The sequence below is a fragment of the Elephantulus edwardii genome, unplaced genomic scaffold, assembly GCF_000299155.1.
Source record: "Elephantulus edwardii isolate Elephantulus edwardi_28Jun2011 unplaced genomic scaffold, EleEdw1.0 scaffold00001, whole genome shotgun sequence".
Taxonomy (NCBI): domain Eukaryota; kingdom Metazoa; phylum Chordata; class Mammalia; order Macroscelidea; family Macroscelididae; genus Elephantulus; species Elephantulus edwardii.
Window position 1 is genome coordinate 15,578,897 of NW_006399751.1, and position 18,305 is coordinate 15,597,201.

Consider the following 18,305-nt stretch of genomic DNA (forward strand, 5'->3'; position numbering starts at 1 on the left):
AAAAATTCTTGGTGGTTTTCACATTTAAGTCTGCTAGCAGAGTCAGTTTTGCTTTCTTCTACTTTGCGATTTTGTTTTTTAGGGGCTTGTGGGTTTCTGTTGCTAAGTGTCCTGCTTTTCTGCAGTGACTGTAGAGAGGGACAGACATTTTCCTCTTTTGTTCTATTTAAGGTATTGGGTGGCTCTGCAGTATCTCTGGTTTAGTGGCGCCCTCTTCTGTCAGTACAGCAAAGTCCAAGTACTCTGCAAGAGTTTTTGAAGTTCTTTTTGGTTTGGGTTAAATTTTTTAAGAATTTTTTTTTTTTGGCAGTAGAAAAACTGATGAGTACTTTAATTTTTTTTCCTTGTTGTGCTATAGAGTTTGCTTTAAAAAATATTTTTGTTATCTTTCACAGTCCAGCCTTTTCCCCCCTCTACCAGTAGCAATATGCTTCCCTTTCCTGCAGGTCTTGCCTGAACAGTTTCTTGTTTCCAGACTGAGGACACCCAGAGACTTAGTAGTAGGAGTTTGAGATCAATCTTACTCGTTAAGTGGCGTCATTTTTCCACCCTTCTTGATCTACCACCGATACAAGGTCTATGGCAAGGTAGGGTTAGGTAGAGAAGAAGTATCAGAAAATGCACATCGCAACTGATGATTTGTCTTTTCATATACAGTTCTTTTAAAAAGTTGCATTCTCTGCCTTCAAGTTACACTGAAGGTGTGTGTTTGTGTGGAATTTACTCTTATTTTGTATTGTTTGTGGAAGAAATATTAGGAAGTGTGGCTATTCAGCTACTATTTGTTGTTGTTGTTAAGTGCTGCTGAGTCTATTTTGATGCACTGTAAACTCACTCACAAAGGGAACAACAGCCCAGTCTTATGCCTTCATCACAATCATTGTTGTTTAAGTTACTGTTGCAGATACTCTGTCCACCCACCTTCTTGAAAATCTTTCTCTTTTTTACTGTCTCTCTACTAAGTATGATGTCCTTCTCTAGGGACTGGTCCTTCCTGATAGTGTGCCCAAAGTATTTGAGATGAAGACTTGCCATCCTATTTCTAAAGAGTAACTGACTATATCTCCTCCAAGATGTCCAAGCACCAAGTCAAGCTTATTGTGATGAAGAATTTGTGCAAATAGGGCTTGATTTACTTGTTTTAAAGTGAAGGCAAGTTTATATAAGAAGACAAATATGGATTGCCCATGAATTTGATTTTATTTTTAAAAAATAATTTTAATGAGCATTTACAGAGATTTTGGATTTCCATTCATTCATTGCTGCACTTCTCTCCCTGCCCAGCCTGCCCCCCTCCCCCAGTTCGCTCCTCTCTTTCAAAAGTAAAAGAAACACTCCTTCCCTGGTACACAATCCCCCCGCATCCCTCCCACCGCCCCAAGTACATTCCACTATGCAACCTTAATTGTTGACTCTTGTGATAACCATAACACCCTATCATACATCGCTTTTAAATTATTCACTCCCTCATCTGTTTCAGTGCAGTATTTATCCGGTTTTTCTCAGTCTTAACCCAACCCTGATATCAATCCCGTTTTACAACAGTAGCACCATGCAATATTTGTCCTTTTGCGACTGAGATATTTCACTCAGTATAATGTCCCCCAGGCTTACCCATTTTGAATAATATTGCATGAGTTCCTTGGTTTTCAATGCAGCATAGTATTCCATTGTGTGAATATACCACAGCATGAATTTTATTTTTATAACTTGGGGATTGACTATATTCCAGTCTATTCTGTTATACACTATATATTGTTTCTGATCATCTACATAAGGATTTACAGTAGCTATTTTTTAAGTCCAAGGCAGAGACCACATGATGACATAATGCAGTCCAGGGCACAGTCCTTTTACTCAATGACATGAGAATGATCATGTAATTAGAATAAATGCTAGTCCTAAAAGATGCTGATATTACTACAGCCAAATTTATTAGCACCTTGATCTTCCAAATAATATTCTGGGTAGACTGAATAGCTCAAACAAAAAAATTTTATCCTCTCTTTTTGTAAATGACCTCAAATCCAAACCAGGAAGTTTAATAAGAAAAAAATAAACTGACTTGTGAAATTGCTATTCCTCCAAAAAGTCTAGTATGTGACCAGGCATTTTCAGAAAGCTTTAGAATAAGCAACTAGAATAAGTACAACCTACGGTTCTTGAGATAAAATGAGACCAAAAGGAAAATAATGCAAATGAAAAGTCTAACTGGAAGAACCCTGTCCAATATTGGCTAAGAAATGGAAGGAAAATGATCCAAAAATGTGTTTAGTGATGCCTCGAAGGGTGATACTGCTGCTGTCGCCATATGCCATCGAGCTGACTACCACTCATAGTGACCCCATCAACAACAGAGCGGAACCTTATCTTGTGCCATCCTCACAATCTCCAACATGCCAGAACACATCGTTACAGTCATGGCGCCAAACCATCTCCTTGGTTCCCTGCTTCTTCTCTAAGCTCCCAGTAAGGCACTCTTGCTGACAGTAATGTCTTAATTTACCGTGTTATTATGGAACGTCAGATACAGCATACTAACAATTTTAAGTTGACAAAACCCAACAAGGATGTAAACTGCTTCATGATGATGTTGTTACGTGGTCTCAAGTGAAGTAGGACTCAGCCTCCCGATGAATGACGGAGCTGGACCTTGCCCTATTCCAGACCTTCTCACCATCTCTGACTTACTCGAGCCCACTGGTGCTTTTACTCCATCTTGTTGAGTGTCTTCCTTTTTTTCCCTTTCCCAGCATGATGTCTTTTCCAAGGACTGGCCCCTCCTACTAACATACCCAGAGCATATGAGACGGAGCTTCATCGTTCACACTTTTAAGGAGCACCCTGGTTGTACTTTCGTTCGGACAGACTTGTGTGTTCTCTCTGCAGACCATGAAATACTCAGTATTCTTAGACAACATCACAATTCGAAGACACTGATTCTTCTACTCTCATTCACTGCCCAACTTGCAGATGGTTAGCAAGTAACTGAAAAGATCATGGCTTGGATCAGTCGTGCCTTTGTCTTTAACCGGACATCACTGCTTTTCAGCATTTTGGCAAGGTCCTTGGCAGGTTTTCCCAGTGTAACATGTCTTTTGATTTCTTGACTGCCATTACCATTGATGTTGACTGTGGATCCAAGTAAAATGAAATGCTTGACAATGTCAATTTTTTCTTCTCTATGATGATGTTGCATATTGGTCCAGAGGATTTCTGTTTCTTGATACTCAGATGTAATCCATTTTGAAGGCTGTAGTCTTTGATATGCCGCAATAAATACTTAAAATCTTTTTTACTTTCTGCAAGCGAGGTTCTGCCATACACATAATCCATGTTGTTGATGAGTCTTCCTCTAATCCTAATGCTAATTCTTACCCAGCTTCTTTAATTATTTGCCCAATTCAGCATAATACTAAATAGTTATGTAGAAAGGATTCAATCCTGGAATACACACTTTTTTTTAAAAAAGGTTCCCTGTGAATGTACTTTTCATTTTTTAATTAATAGTCTGTAGATTTTACTTTTATGCTATATTAATACTATCCTATAATTTATACCTTTTATTGATCATATTTTTGTTTTGTTTTCCTTGTTGTGTACTGTCAAATCAGACACAACTGGCATAGAAGGAGACTGCCTTTTCTTCTCCAGTGGAGCATCTGGTGGATTCGAACCACTGGCCTTCAGGATTGCAGCACAGCTTCTTGCCACTAAGCTACCAGAGCTCCCTGTATCACCTTTTTAAGGAATAGGCATAATTATGGATCTCTTCCAGTAGGCCAGGAAGCTGTCTTCCAAATTCCTTGGCATAGCCTAGTACGTCCAGGGATGTATGTGCTTGTTGAAACATTTTAATCCCGTCAATTACACGTATTCCATCAACACCAGGGGCTTTATTTTTTGCCAGTGTCTTCAGTGCAGCCTGAAATTTTTCCCTCATTACCATTGGTTCAGATCATATACTACTTCTGGAAATGGTTCAGTGCTGACCAGTTATTTTTCGTACAGTGGATCTGTATATTCCTTCTAGGTTTTTTTCCATGCTTCCTGCATCATTCAACATTTTGCCCATGGAATTCTTCTGGTTTGCAACTTGAGGCTTGAATTTGTTCTTAAGTCCTTTTGACTTGAGAAATGCCAAGCATGCGCTTCCCTTTTGGTTTTATAACTAGTTCTTTGTACATTTTGCTAAAATACTTTGCTTGGTTTTCTCGACCTGCCCTTTGAAATCTTCTGTTTATCTATTTTATTTCAGTATAACTTCCCTTTATTTTTGTTTCTCTCTTAAAGTAAAAAATGTTTATGATCTGATGAAGAATAAGTATTAATTTGAGAGTATAAGTTATTACAGAAGCTTAAGGGGAGAAACCCTTCATTTTCTTTGACCTATTAAGATCTCTCAGAGAGAAAGAGAGACAGCCATAGAGCTTCTAACAATTCTAAATCCTTTCCTTAGGATTTCCTTCAAACTAAACTTACTACTTAGGGTCATTGTTAGAAATATACTCTTCTTTTCTGTTATACCTACCAGCTGCTCTTTAGGGGAAAAGATGGGCAACCTTTTCCTCTGTGAATTTTTCTCTGAAAACACACTGAAGGGTCAGCTAAGGGTCAGTTCCAAACTGACAGCAGACAAGAGCAGCATAGCTTTCATAGGTAGATCTAGTTTAGAATGAAATGCTCTCACAAAACCTATTTATCCTCAAGTCAGAACTTACTCGCAGTTGACTCTTCACTGAGGATCTGAGGCTATAAACAGCATGGAAAGAGATTTGCCTGTCTTTCTCCTGAGATGCTGCCGATGGATTCAGAATTCCAGAGAGGCATGACTTTTGCTTTAGCATGTAACTTCATGTACTTGAATACATGATAGTTCCTTTATGTGATCAGATTATAACTGATGTGATATTAGAAGACGTGAATTAGATTCAAGAAATCATTAAAGAAATGACTATGATAGCAGGTGTGAATCAGAATTCCTATTGGCAAAAAGCTCCAACGATTAAATGAAGCAAACTCCACAAGAGTCCATATTGATTCTTCCCAGACTGATGCCTTTACACCTTGGTTTTGGTGACAAATCCTGAAAATACCACGGAGTGCCAAAAGAACAAACAAATCTGTTTTGGACAAAGTACAGTCAGAGTGCTTTTTGGAGGCAAGGATAGTAAGACTTAGTCTCCTATACTTTGGCATGTTACCAGGAAGGGCCAGCTCTTGGAAAAAGATACCATGCTTGGAAAAGTAGACAGAAAGACCCTCAGTGAGATGGACTCACACAGTGACTGTAACAGGCTTAGGCAGAGAGGACTGTGAGAATGGCACAGAATTGGGCAAGGTTTGATCTGTGATATACAGGGTCACTGTGGGTCTACTCGACAGTACACAACAACAACAACAACTTCTGCACAAACATGAGAAGTTTAGAACACACTCTAGGAGTGGTAACAGCATGGCACATCTTAGAGGAACTATTTCCGTTGTCTTAACAGCAAGCAAAGATTAGCTTTGTCTCTGGACAATTATAGTCCTCAAAGAGCATCTTTGGGTTAAATCTGATGTTATCACAGTAAGTAGCTCAATTGCAAAAGGAGACTTCCAGATTTTTTTCTGCTAGTGAACTGAGTAAGGAGTGCTGGTGGTATAATGCGTAGCTTGGCAGGCTGGTCACCAAAACGTTCCCTGTCTCTGGGAGCTGGAAAGCAGTGACTCCTCGAGGGAAAGCTGAGCAGGCTTCCTACATTGTGATTTTCAGCCTCTGAAAGCAGAGGTTTGCTAGGAGTTGGAATCAACTCTACTTCGGTGCATTAGAGGTTATGAGTTTAGGAAACAGAATAGTTACGGGTTACTGTCTCTCTTTCATGGTAACATCCATTAGCATAAAATTCTTTGAACATATAGAATTTCTGTCATTGCTGTGGAGTTAGAATCAACCAACAACTGACCCTTTTCAAGGTTTTTTTTTTTTTCTTTTTTTTTTTTCTTTTCAAGGTTACAAACCACACAGGAGGTGATTTCCTATCTTTCTCCCTGGGAATTGCTGTTGGATCCAAGCAACCAGAGAGGTTCCGCTTTTGGGTTAATAATGCAACTCCCTACGACCTTGGTCATCAGAACTCCCAAATATACTGAGTAAACTTGTAATAACAGTTTTATCTCCTTGTCCGCTAATCTAACCTCTTTATTAATTCTGGGTCAGTTCTGGCTGATTTCTCAGTCCAGGTCTTTTTTTCCTGCTTCTTTGCATGCCCAATAATTTTGGATTGGGTGAAACATTGTGAATTTGACCCTAATGAGTGCTAGATATTTTTGTATTCCTCTAAAATAAGTTTTCATAAGATTGCCAGTCAGTAATAGTTACTTGTTCCTGAAAACCAGACAAACAGAAATGTACTCAAGTCAGTAAATATGCCTCTGGGTCCCAATCACAGGCCTGCCCAACTAACAAAGCCTTTGGAAAATCTTCAGATTCCCAAACTCCACACTTCTCAAAAGCCCTGTGTAAAAGGAGCAAAGTTGGCTTGCTCAGGCCGACTGGGCCTGATTAGACAGCTTTCCTTCACCGTAGCAAACAAAAAGCCAGCTTGGTTTTTTTAATTTCAGGTATTGAGCGGGTGGGGTCATTACTGTTTCCCAGTCCAACAGTCAGCAGTGTAATTCCATAATCACTCTGTTGATGTGGGTCCTGACAGTGGCATTTGCAGCTACTAATACTTGAACACGAATTAAGCGAGGCAACGTGCTAGCCACTTCATATGTAGCCAGTCTGGGTAACAGTACTCAATTAACTTATTTTTAAATGATACAGGAAAATGTAAATATCAGCTCTAGTGTCTCAGTTAAGGATAGAGATACTAGTCTTATTAAAAACATACTGATAATCATCCAGCATAGAAGAGTATTTACGACAGTGAAAATCTTCTACTATTTTCCAGTTGATTCTCTAGGATCATATTTCATATCTCTAGGATCATAGGAATTACCTATTGGCTGTTACACTAGCAAATTTCCTTGATACAAAATATCTGTATTATTTAGTGTCTCATTAATTGCATTTTCATAATAATGTACTTAGAAACATATCCAAACATCATGCAACAGTATGTCCTACCATACAACAAATTAATATAAATTTATTGAGTGGAAAAAAGGGGAAAGGTACAAAAAAGATAGAATGGTTCTGTACGGGTATACGTACAAGGATAAACTCAGGTCCACAATCTTCAGCCCATCAGAGGCTTCACATTTTCATAACTGCAACATCAGGCCAACGTGCACTGCTGGGCTCACGGAATCCTGGAGGTGTAGTCACATATGGAGACGCTCCTCTGGCAAGGACATCACTTCCTCTCGGATTCAGAATGGAATTTAGGTGTGAACTTTGTATTCTTCTTGGTCTCCCATCGCTGTAGTACAGACTGGTTGGGCATGACATCCTCCCTTATAAGGTCCTCCTATTGGAAAGAAAACACATCTACCCCCAGCTACCTAAGATGAACTCTGTCGAGCTGAGGACTTGATTTGTCTCTATGCCATTTATTCATTAAGGTGGGGGGTTCTAATGGAAACAATTTAGGAAAGGTGAAACTAAAAAAATTAGTTCACTGGTTTCCTGTTAATGGTTTAAGCAAATCTGAAGATTAGTGAGAGCAACTGGATGAAGAGAGAACTGCGATGATGAGAAATCAAGCAAAAACAAACACAGTGTTGTGTAAGGCAGCATGTCTTCATAACTCACCTCTTCCTGCCACCTGTCATCGCGTGGAAGCCTCTGCAGCCGGTTTTTTGTCAGCTCAAATTGTAGACCATCAAACCTACACTTAAACCAGCGGTGGGCTTCTTCCAGGTTGGCTGTTATCTGAACATATAAATGCGATTATGAAAAGTTAGGACAATGCAACAGCAGTAAGTTTTTTTGTGTATCAGTTTGAGAGATGCTTAACTTGGATAGTTAATATCTAACTTCTGATTACAAGACTTTTGGAACCTATAGTTCCTGTTTGTGAGAGAGTAACTTCATGGTTTTGTAAATTAAGGTAAGAGAGAACCTAGAGGGAAAAAACAAGAATGAAAGTGTGGACATGAAGCTCTCAATAAGGTAGTAGCTCAAGTCGTAATTTGTGAAATCTCTTTCCCATGACTAAATATTTCCCTGAAGTTCCTAAACTGTAAAGGATAGATTTTTTTCCCTTGGGTAAAATGATGAATTATACTATTAAAAAACTGTACTGGCTGATGTAAGTTTTATTTCTTTCCTTTACAAACTATAGGTTTTACACTTTCACCCCTAAATCCCACTCTTTCAAATGGTCTTGGTTCAGGATCTGAAAATAGCTAGGCTAATAATTTGCATTTGAAGTATGTCTGGAATCAGTATTGAATTACTTGACAAATTAAGTCTTTTTAAGTACCTGTATGTATCTGATATTATTTTTCAGGTATTTGGTGTTTCAAAAGTAGAGCTAACAGATTTTTCATAAAACTTTCATAAATAAAATAACCTCAAAGCAGCTCTTAAAAAATTTTAGAAAACTAAACCTAAAATTACTTAAGATGGCAATTATCTAAGTAGCTTACCTTTTTTGGGGCCACTGGTAGATTTGAACCTCTAGAGAGGCAGGGCCTTCTGTTAGCAGTGGAAATCCCAAGGAAATCCCTGAGTCAAATCACTGTTGTTGTGTACTGTCAAGTCAGACCCCATAGCTGACCCTCTCCAGTAGGTTTTCAGAGCCAGTAAATTGCACGCGAGGCGACTGCCCAACCTTATCCCACAGAAGAGCTGGTGGATTTGAACCACGTGCCTTTGGGATTGTAGGGCAGTTTCTTACCACTAGGCCATCAGAGCTCCTTAGTCAGATCATGAGTGTAATATATTGAGACAGGAACAAACCTATCCTTACTAGTGTTATTTAGCAAAAGCTTTTTCCCATGTCTCTTTGTGTGTCCTGATTTCCATCTCTAAACAAAATGAAAACTCAAACTCCCCTTTCTCCAGCATTCTTTACTAAGGCTGGAGGGGAAGATACTAAACATAGCATTGTATATCATGTCTTCTATGGTGTGGTGACTGAGAAGGGACTTAATGTTTACTGAAACTTCTCTGGGCTATCAGAACAGCACAATGGTGTGCCTCAACAAGTCTGAACTGATGGCACTAAGTCTGTTTTTATTTTGTTTTATGTATTAACTTACTAATTTTTAGGGACACAGTAATTGGTATGTGGAAGAACACAGATGTAAATTTCCTAATAGTACACAGATTGTGTCACTTGACATTCAAACAGTCTAGTCAGAGCCCATGTTCTTAGAACCATTCTGAGAACTCTATTAGATTATACTTAATTAGTGGCTACAGAAGTAACAAATCATCAACTGTAGCATGGTCATTGAGATGCCTTAAGCTCTAGAACTCCAATTTTCTGATCTTAGAAACGACAGGCAGTAATGGTAGATTAGTGATGTCAAAGATCTTTTCTTGTTAGAAAAATTTAGAATTTTAATATTTACCTCCCCCCCAAAGGCTGATTTAACATATAAAGACACAGGCAGCAAGTCAATAGATTAAATATACTTTTAGCTCTTGGTGCATTAAAATCCACACACATCATGAGCTTTCATACTGACATAAAGTGATAGGGGCTTGGACTTTAGCGTTAGAAAATATTTTTAGCACTCTATTAACTATCAAGAGAGTTCTGGTGGCTTAGTGGTAAGGAATTGCTGCTCTATCAACATAAAGGTATGTGGTTTGAATCTACCGGTTGCCCCACAGGAGAAAGATGGGCAGTTTGTTCCCATGTGATATACTGCCTCTAAAAACTGGATGGAAGGTGAGTTATGGGTTGGTTCCAACTCAAAGGTACACAACAACAGCAACAATAACATTATAAATCAGGGAGCTCTAGTGGCCTAGGGTTAAGTAGCTGCGCTGCCAACCTAAAAGCACACAGTTCAAATCCACCAGCTGCTGTAGGGGAGAAAAATAGGCAATCTCCTCCTGTGTGATGTACAGCCTCTGAAAACCCAGGGATGGGCTGATTCTGACTTGCCAGTATAACAACAATAGTCTCTATCATGAGGGCATGGAGCTTTAAAATAAAATTCCATTTTACGAGCTGCTCCCTGGAAGAAGGATGGGTAATCTCCCTCTGTATGATTGACTGTCTCTGAAAACCTGCTGGAGGGCCACCTTTGGGTTGGTTCCACTCAGTGGTGTATAATAACAACATTAAAGACTGTATTTAGTAAGGTATTAGCTCTTCCCCTCTATACTCCTGACAACTGTGTTAAGAAAGGAGTTCACGCTGGCTTCAGGGTGGCCGTGTCTTTCGGTCAGTGGGTCCAGCTCACCTGTTCTGACTCCACACTGGCTTCTTTCAGTTTATTCTCTGTTGCTTCTTTACATCTCCTCAGATGTCTGACAGTTTCTTCTAATTCCTGAAAATATAATGCTGAGATTAATAAAAATCTTCAATCTATACGCTATGGAACACAAAACACTAACTTAGTAATATATGGGAGACCAAATATCAAAGTATGATGGGATATTAACTTCAGATGCTACCAAAATAAAAAAGTTGTTGATTTCCACGTAATTTAACAATGTGTGTATCTATATGTAATTACAGAATTCGACGTATGGATTTTACTGAGCTCTGGTGGCTTAGGGGTTAAGGAGTTGTACTACCAACACAAAGGCACATGGTTTGAATCTACCAGTTGCTCCATGAGAGAAAGATGGGCCATCTCTTCACATGTGATTTACTGCTTCTGAAAACCCACTGGATGGTCAGCTATGCATTGGTTCTGACTTGACAACAGTTAATAACAACAACAGAGGAAAAGTGATTCTTTTCAGGATTGGAGAAATACCTTTTATAGCAAACAATGCCAGCTTGGAAACAGGAGATCAGTGATCTTTTTATGCCCCTTTCAAAAGTGACATTTTAAAATTAGGTTGGTAATGGCACACAGTCCTATAACAGCACAGCGTATCTCACAATTGGGAAGAACTAAGTGTGCATAAAGTTCTTAAAAGACTACAAAATTCAGCTCAACTTTTATTTCGGAACTCATTGCTGTTGACCATTCATTGGGCTTTTGGGGATTTTCCATCTTTCTTCCTAGTAGTTGCTGGTGGATTTCAACCACCAGAGAGGTGTGGCCTCTGGCAAAGCAGCACAGCCCCCTCTTCACTGTTATTGTTCACCGTCGAGTTGGAACTGACCCATCGCTGACCCTCTAGCAGGTTCTCAGAGGCAGTTAATCACACAGGAGGAGAATACCCATCCTTCTCGAGCAGAGCAGTTGCTGGGTTCTAACCACATGCCCTCGGGAATGCAGCACAGCTTCTTGCCACTAGGCCACCAGAGCTCCCTGACTAGGCCACCAGAGCTCCCTGACTAGGTCACCAGAGCTCCCTGATTAGGTCACTAGAGCTCCTGAAATCTTTCCTCTTGTTACATACTGTCACATCAGAACTGACATAGGTCTCTAACTATAGAGTTGATCCTCTAGTGGGTTTTAAGAAGCAGTAAATCACACAGGAAGAAGTAGCTCATCCTTCTCCCAGAGAGCAACTGTTGGACTTGAATCATATGCCTTTGGAATTGCAAGGCAGCCTCTTAACACCACAGTCCTTACTTCTTGTTTTTAGGAGCTATCAGGAACAATACACAGCAACACTATGAAGACCTGACCCAAACCCTGCCCTGTCCTGTGCCGTCCTCATCATCTCTGATACACCAGAGCCCACTGCTGCATTCACCATGGCAACCCTGCTTGGTGGGGTCTTCCTCTTCTCCACTGACCATCTTTCCACACACGACATCCCTTTCCAAGGCATAGCCTCTCCTAGCTACATGTCCAAAGTAAGAAAGAGGAAGTATTGCTGTTTTGTATATGTGATATCTGATAGTTCTTTAGAAGATGAGAATCTTTATTAAATAGAAAATGAAGAACACTCGATACATTCCAGAACCTGCTGCCATCCACTCTGACTCATAGCAGCACCACAGGGCAGGGGAAGGATTCTAACACTGTGTATCTTTATGGAAGGCGACTGTCACATCTTTCTCCTGCTGAGTGGGCGGTGGGTTCGAAATGCTTGGTCTTTCAGTTAGGAGGACCATAACCACCGTGCCACCAGGGTTCCTGGCATCTTCTGAGACACCACAACAGGAAGTTGAGGCACTCTAAGGCTGGGTTTGGGGGCAGCCATTTGCTAACAGTCTTCGAGGTAGATTTTAAGAAACCCTTACCCGGCACCGATTCTCGAGCTCATATCTTATCTTCCGCTCTGTATCCAGTCGGATCTCTTGCTGTTTATTTCGTGTGGAGGCATCAAACTGGCTCTTGGCCAACAGCTGCATCTCCTTCTGCAGTTTGGTCATCTCAGATACAAATTTCTGGATACTCAGTGACTGGAAAGGCACAAGGAGGGGGTATTTTTGGTGAGCCTGCATGAGTTTGAGACAATGCATGTGAATGTTAAACACAGGGCTTAAAAAGTCACCTACCTGTTCATAGTTCTTTTTCTGATACTGTTCCTTAATTAGCTCCATCTGCCTCAATTCTTGTTCTATTTGCTGAAAATACACAAGGAGAGAACACAATAAAAGAGATCCATTTTAGCTTGTTCTTTTTATTTGGATGATGCTGGGCAGAATCCCATGAGACCCAGAATTATCAACTCCTGTTGGGTTCTTCCTATTTGGCTAACAGACCTTCCAGAGCAAAGTCTAGGACAATCAGTGTGGAAGGGAGAGATGAGAACTGGGAGGATACATTGGCAGCTAGTGAGAAACAGTTCCACATCACTTTCTCTCACTTATTAAGAGAGTTCCTACAAAGGCAACCCACTCACTTCCCGGCTGTAACTAGAATTCCCAGAGCAACACACGCCACAGCTTCTGAAAACTGTCTTCTTCAGAGACCACAACTGCCGGTCTCACTGCTGAATGCTAAGGGAAGTGAGGGCAGAGCTAAGGTTTCAGACACAACCTTCATCCTCTCTAGGTTCTGAGTATTAGTCGCCTTGGCTGACAAGTAGTGCTTAATTTGGGCCTTTTGGCTTTTTATTTTCTCCTTGTTACTGTTGAGTGTTTTCTCCAGCTCTGTTATTTTTTGTCGCAGCTCTCTGTTGGTCCGGGACACTTCAGCTGATCTGAAGTTGGCTTCGTCAAGAGCTTTCTTTAGCTATGGAACAAAAAAGGAAAAAGAGTAAAAGCAATAATAATAGTCTTCTGTTTAAGGAGACTTATGGCACAAATACAAGTGATATTCAGAATTTTTAACACATAAGGAGAAAATTTTTCTTGAAGTAGATAAAAAAGTAAATATATACTAATCTTTAAAAAAAATTTTAAATTCATAGCTTTAGAGCAAAATAGGCCTAAGTTCAAATCTCAATTATACCACTTATTAATTGAGTTATTTTGGGAAATTTACTTTTTAAGTCTTAAGATTTTCAACTTAAAAGTATAAATAATAGCCTACCTTACTAAAAATAATATTTCAGAAAGTGCCAAATAACCATGGTAATGAAGGAAGACATTCCAAGTAGCACTGAAGGTATTAGCAAAGAAGAAGGCCCCAGGAATTAATGCGTTACCAACTGACATGTTTCAATTAAAAGATGTAACTGTGGACATGCTCACGAGTCTGTGCTAGGAAATTTAGAAGATAGCTGCCTGATCAACTGATTGGAAGAGTCCCATATTTATTCTCATTCCCAAGAAAGGTAATCCAACAGAATGTGGAGGTTATCAAACAGTATCATTAGTATCCCATGCAAGCAAAATATTGCTGAAGATTATCTAAAAATGGCAAGAACACTACATTGACAGAGAACCACCAGAAGTTCAAGTGGGATTTAGAAGAGGCCATGGCACAATGGATATCAGATGGATCCTGGATGAAAACAGTGAATACCAGAAGAATGTTTATTTGTGTTTTATTGACTATGACTATGCATTTGATTGTGTGGATCATAAAAAAATTATGGCTAACATTGAAAAGAATGGGAATCCCAGAGTACTTAACTATGCTCATATGAAACCTAGAACAAGAAGCTTTTATCAGAATAAAGCAAAGGAATAATGCATAGTTTAAAATTTGGGAAGGTGTGAATCAGTACTGTATCTTTTCTCCATATCTATTCAATCGGTATGCTGAGAAAATCATTCAAGAAGATGAACTCTATGATATAATGAAGACTGAGACATTAGAATCAGAAGAAACTCAAGAACCCGTGTTATGCAGATGACACAAACTTGCTGAAAAGAAAGAGAACTTGAAATGTTTGTTGCAGAAGATCAAAGACTATAGTCTTCAATGTGGATTATACCTCAGCATCAAGAAAACAAAAAATTCTCAGCACTGCACCAAGAGGCAACATCAAGATTGATGGAGAAAAGATTAAACTATTAACTAAGTAAGAGTTTACCTTACTTGGACCCACAATCAACACCCTGGGTACCGATAGTCAAGTGATCAGGAGACACACCGAAAATGGAAAGCCTGCAGTCAGGGACCCCTCCAAATTACTGATGAGCAATGATGGTAGTTTAAAGACTAATGTGTGCCCTATTCAGGTGATGGCCTTTTCAATTGATATGCATCTGAGAGTTGGACAACGAATAAGGATGAGAGAAGAATTGATGCTTTTGAGCTGTGTTATTGGAGAAAAGAGGTGAATATCGCATGGATGGACAAAAGACAAACACATGCCTTGAAAAAAGTGCAGCCAGGGTGCTACTTGGAGGCAAAGATGGCTGTTTCACATATTTTGAGCATGTTTGTAGGAGAGGCTATTCCTTGGAAAGAGACATCATGCTTACGAAGGTGGAGGGTCAGAGAAAAGGTGGAAGATCTTTAACAAAATGTATTGACATGATGACTACAAACAATAGGCTCAAGTATGCCAGAGATGATGAGGATGGCACAGGATAGGACAGGGTTCAGATCATAGGGTTGCTGAATAATACTTAAATTGACAGCACTGAACAACAAGCTTGTTAAATATGATATATAGTAAAATAATGTATAGAATAAATATAGAGGCTGGAATACACTAATAATCATCATGCCATAATCCTCTCCTTTCTTGATCCATGCAACCTAATGTCTGGAGAATTCACAATAAGTTACATGGTCCTAAGTCAGCGATGGCTGTACAGTCAGAACCAACTCATCATAGCTGCCCATCTTTCTCCTGCAGAGTGATTGATGTAGTTTATAGAAATACTAATTTTTTACTATCACAGCATGTACTTTTATACTGCATTCTGTCTTTAGGGATTTTAATAAAATTCTCTAGTGAAGACACAGTGATTTCTTCAGAACCACTCCTCTCCTCCATGTGCCCTTAAGTCAGAACTCCTTAAATTTGGTGAAGAAAAGGCAGTTAACGACAAGGTTGTACAGTTTGGTGGGTGGCAAGAGGAGGTGAAAGAAATGAAAAGGATCCAGTGGGAACCTGAAAAGACTGGGAAATGATGGGCAAAGTCCAATGGTGACTGAGTTTATTAAACATAATGCATGGGAATGATTGTATGAAACACAATGTATAAGAAATTTGGGAGCTAGCCAATATAACACTTTCAAACATTTGATTGTGCTAATGCGAAACCTATACTTGGACCAAGAGGCAGTCATCACAACAGAGCAGGGAGACACTAGATGGTTCAAATCAAGAAAGGGGTTCATCAGGGATGTATTTTGTCTCCATACCTTTTCAATCTGTATGCAGAACAGATCATCCGAGATGCTGAGATGCTGGGCTGTACAAGGAGGAATGTGGCATCAGGATTGGTGGAAGAATCACCAACAACCTACGTTATGCAGATGACACAACCCTGCTCACTGAAACTGAGGAGGACCTGAAGCACTTGCTGCAGAAGGTCAAGGATTGCAGTCTTCAATATGAATTGAAACTCAACATCAAGAAAACAAAGATTCTTGCCTCAGTGGACCAAGAGACAAACCACTCCCTCCAAACTCAGGCAGTATTTTTCCCTCCTTGCTGATCTTTCTTTCAAATCCCTTCTTCCCTCTGCAGTCTGGACTTGGTCTCTATGTCCTTTCAAATGCAAACTTCCTGATTCAGATTGTGCTGAATAGAGCTCAGGATTAAACTCTAGTTCCCACGATCTCTACACAAGTCCATGTCCAGTGCTATCAACAAGAATACATTTCTTTTGGGAAAATCTTCTCTTCATTTAGCATATTCAAGCAAGAACTGGCTGAAGGCAGGTTTGTATTTCTGGAAGCAAGGATGGTGAAACTGCCTCATAAACTTTAGACAAACTGTTAGGAGGGGCCAGTCCTTGGAGAAGGGTATCATAGTTGGAAAAGTCGGGGGTCAGTAAAAGAGAAGAAGACTCTCAACAGGACGATTGACACAATTACTACAACAATGGGTTTTAATGTGCCCGAGATGGTAAAGATGGCACAGGACAGGGGAGGGCTCAGATCCATTGTTCATAGTGTAGTGAGTCACAGTTGACTGGATGGCACATGACGACGATAATCTACACTATCTAAGGTTAATTTCCATCAGACATGTTACAACACTAAGTAGAGGAAACTTTCAGTATCTGTAGCATATCCAAATAAACACATCACCCTTTTTTAAAAATAAAAAAAAAGAAAAAAAAAAGAAAACAAAGATTCTCACCACTCTGCCAATTGGCAGCATCAGTATGAATGGTGAAGAGATTGAGACAGTTAACAGTTTTTGTTTGCTTTGCTCCACAGTCAACACTCTTTGTAATAGCAGCCAGGAAATCAGGAGATGAATTGCATTGGCAAAGTCAGCTGTGAGGGACCTCTCAAGAGTACCGAAGAGCAACGACGTCAGGCTGGAGACTAAAGTACAGCTGATCTAGGCTATAGTCTTTGCAATTATGTGCTATGCATTGGAGAGTTGGACAGTGAATAGGGATGATAGAAAGAGAATTGATGCCTTTGAGTTGTGGTGCTGGAGAAGTGTTGAATATACCATGGACTGCTAGGAAAACAAACAGGTTTGTCCTGGAGAGGGTGAAGCCAGAATGTTCCCTGGAGTCAAGGATTCTGAAGTTTCGTCTGACATACTTTGGGGCATGTTGCAAGGAGAGACTGGTCCTTGGAGAGGGACACCATGTTTGGGAGAGTGGAGGGACGGCACAGGAGAGGAAGACCCTCGATGAGATGGATCGATTCTGTGAGTGGAGTGGTGGAAATGAATGTGTTTGAGACAGCGAGGTTGGCACAGGATAGAACGGTGGTTAGGGCTCTTGTACACAGGGTCGCAATGAGTTGCAAATGACTCGATGGTACATAACAACAGCAACAACATCTCATGTTTTCATTCCTATTACTGTTGAATCAATTCCAACCATAAAAGGGATGTTTTTATGTGTTGTTGAGTCACTTGCAACTCATAGTGACCCTACGTACAACAGCCCTAAACCCTGCTCTGTCCTGTGCCAATCTCACTGTCTCTGACACACCTACTCCCACTACCCCAATCACTGAATCGATCCATCTCATAGAGGGTCTTCCTCTCCTGTGCTGTCCCTCTGCTCTCCCAACCATTATGTCCCTCTCCAAGGACTGGTCCTCCTTACAACATGCCCAAGTATGTCAGATAAAGCTTCAGAATCTTTGACTCCAAAGAGCAGCCCAGCTTCATCCTCTCCAGGACAAACCTGTTTGTTCTCCTAGCAGGCCATGATATATTCAACACTCTTCTCCAGCACCACAGCTCAAAGGCATCAATTCTCTTTCTATAATGCCTAGCCACTGTCCAGCTCTCTGATGCACAGCATGCAACTGTGAAAACTATAGCCCAGATCAGGTGCACCTTAGTCTCCAGCCTGACACTGTTGCTCTTTACTACTCTGGAGAGGTCCCTCACAGCTGACTTTCCAAATGCAATTCGTCTCTTGATTTCCTGGCTGCTGTTACCAAGAGTGTTGATTGTGGAACCAAAGCAAACTAAAACTATTAACATCTCTTCACCATCTATACTGACACTGCCAAGCACTTCAGGTCCTCCTTAGTTTCAGCAAGCAGGGTTGAGTGATCTGCATAATGCAGGTTGTTGATGACTCTTCCACCAATCCTGATGTCACATTACTCCTTGTACAACCCATCTTTCTGGATGATCTGTTCTGCATACAGATTGAAAAGGTATGGAGACAGAATACATCCCTGGAGGAACCCCTTCCCAATTTTGAACCATGTAGAATTGGCAGATATACAGAAGGATCTAATGAAATAGCATTTGAGCCAGAGCCTATGGTGACGAAGGCAGA

The 18,305-nt window shown here is 40.2% G+C and overlaps 1 protein-coding gene across 1 annotated transcript in view; it reads right to left on the minus strand.

Moving 5' to 3' along the window:
* Positions 1–7,343: 7,343 nt before the first annotated feature.
* Positions 7,344–18,305, minus strand: part of CCDC150 (coiled-coil domain containing 150) — a 113,599-nt gene continuing 102,637 nt past the window's right edge. The window contains exons 24-29 of the mRNA XM_006878926.1: positions 13,006–13,200; positions 12,522–12,590; positions 12,264–12,425; positions 10,354–10,440; positions 7,742–7,861; positions 7,344–7,457 (exon numbers count right to left, since the gene is read on the minus strand). Coding sequence (XP_006878988.1) covers positions 7,344–7,457; positions 7,742–7,861; positions 10,354–10,440; positions 12,264–12,425; positions 12,522–12,590; positions 13,006–13,200 — 747 coding nt within the window. The remainder of the gene's footprint in view (positions 7,458–7,741; positions 7,862–10,353; positions 10,441–12,263; positions 12,426–12,521; positions 12,591–13,005; positions 13,201–18,305) is intronic.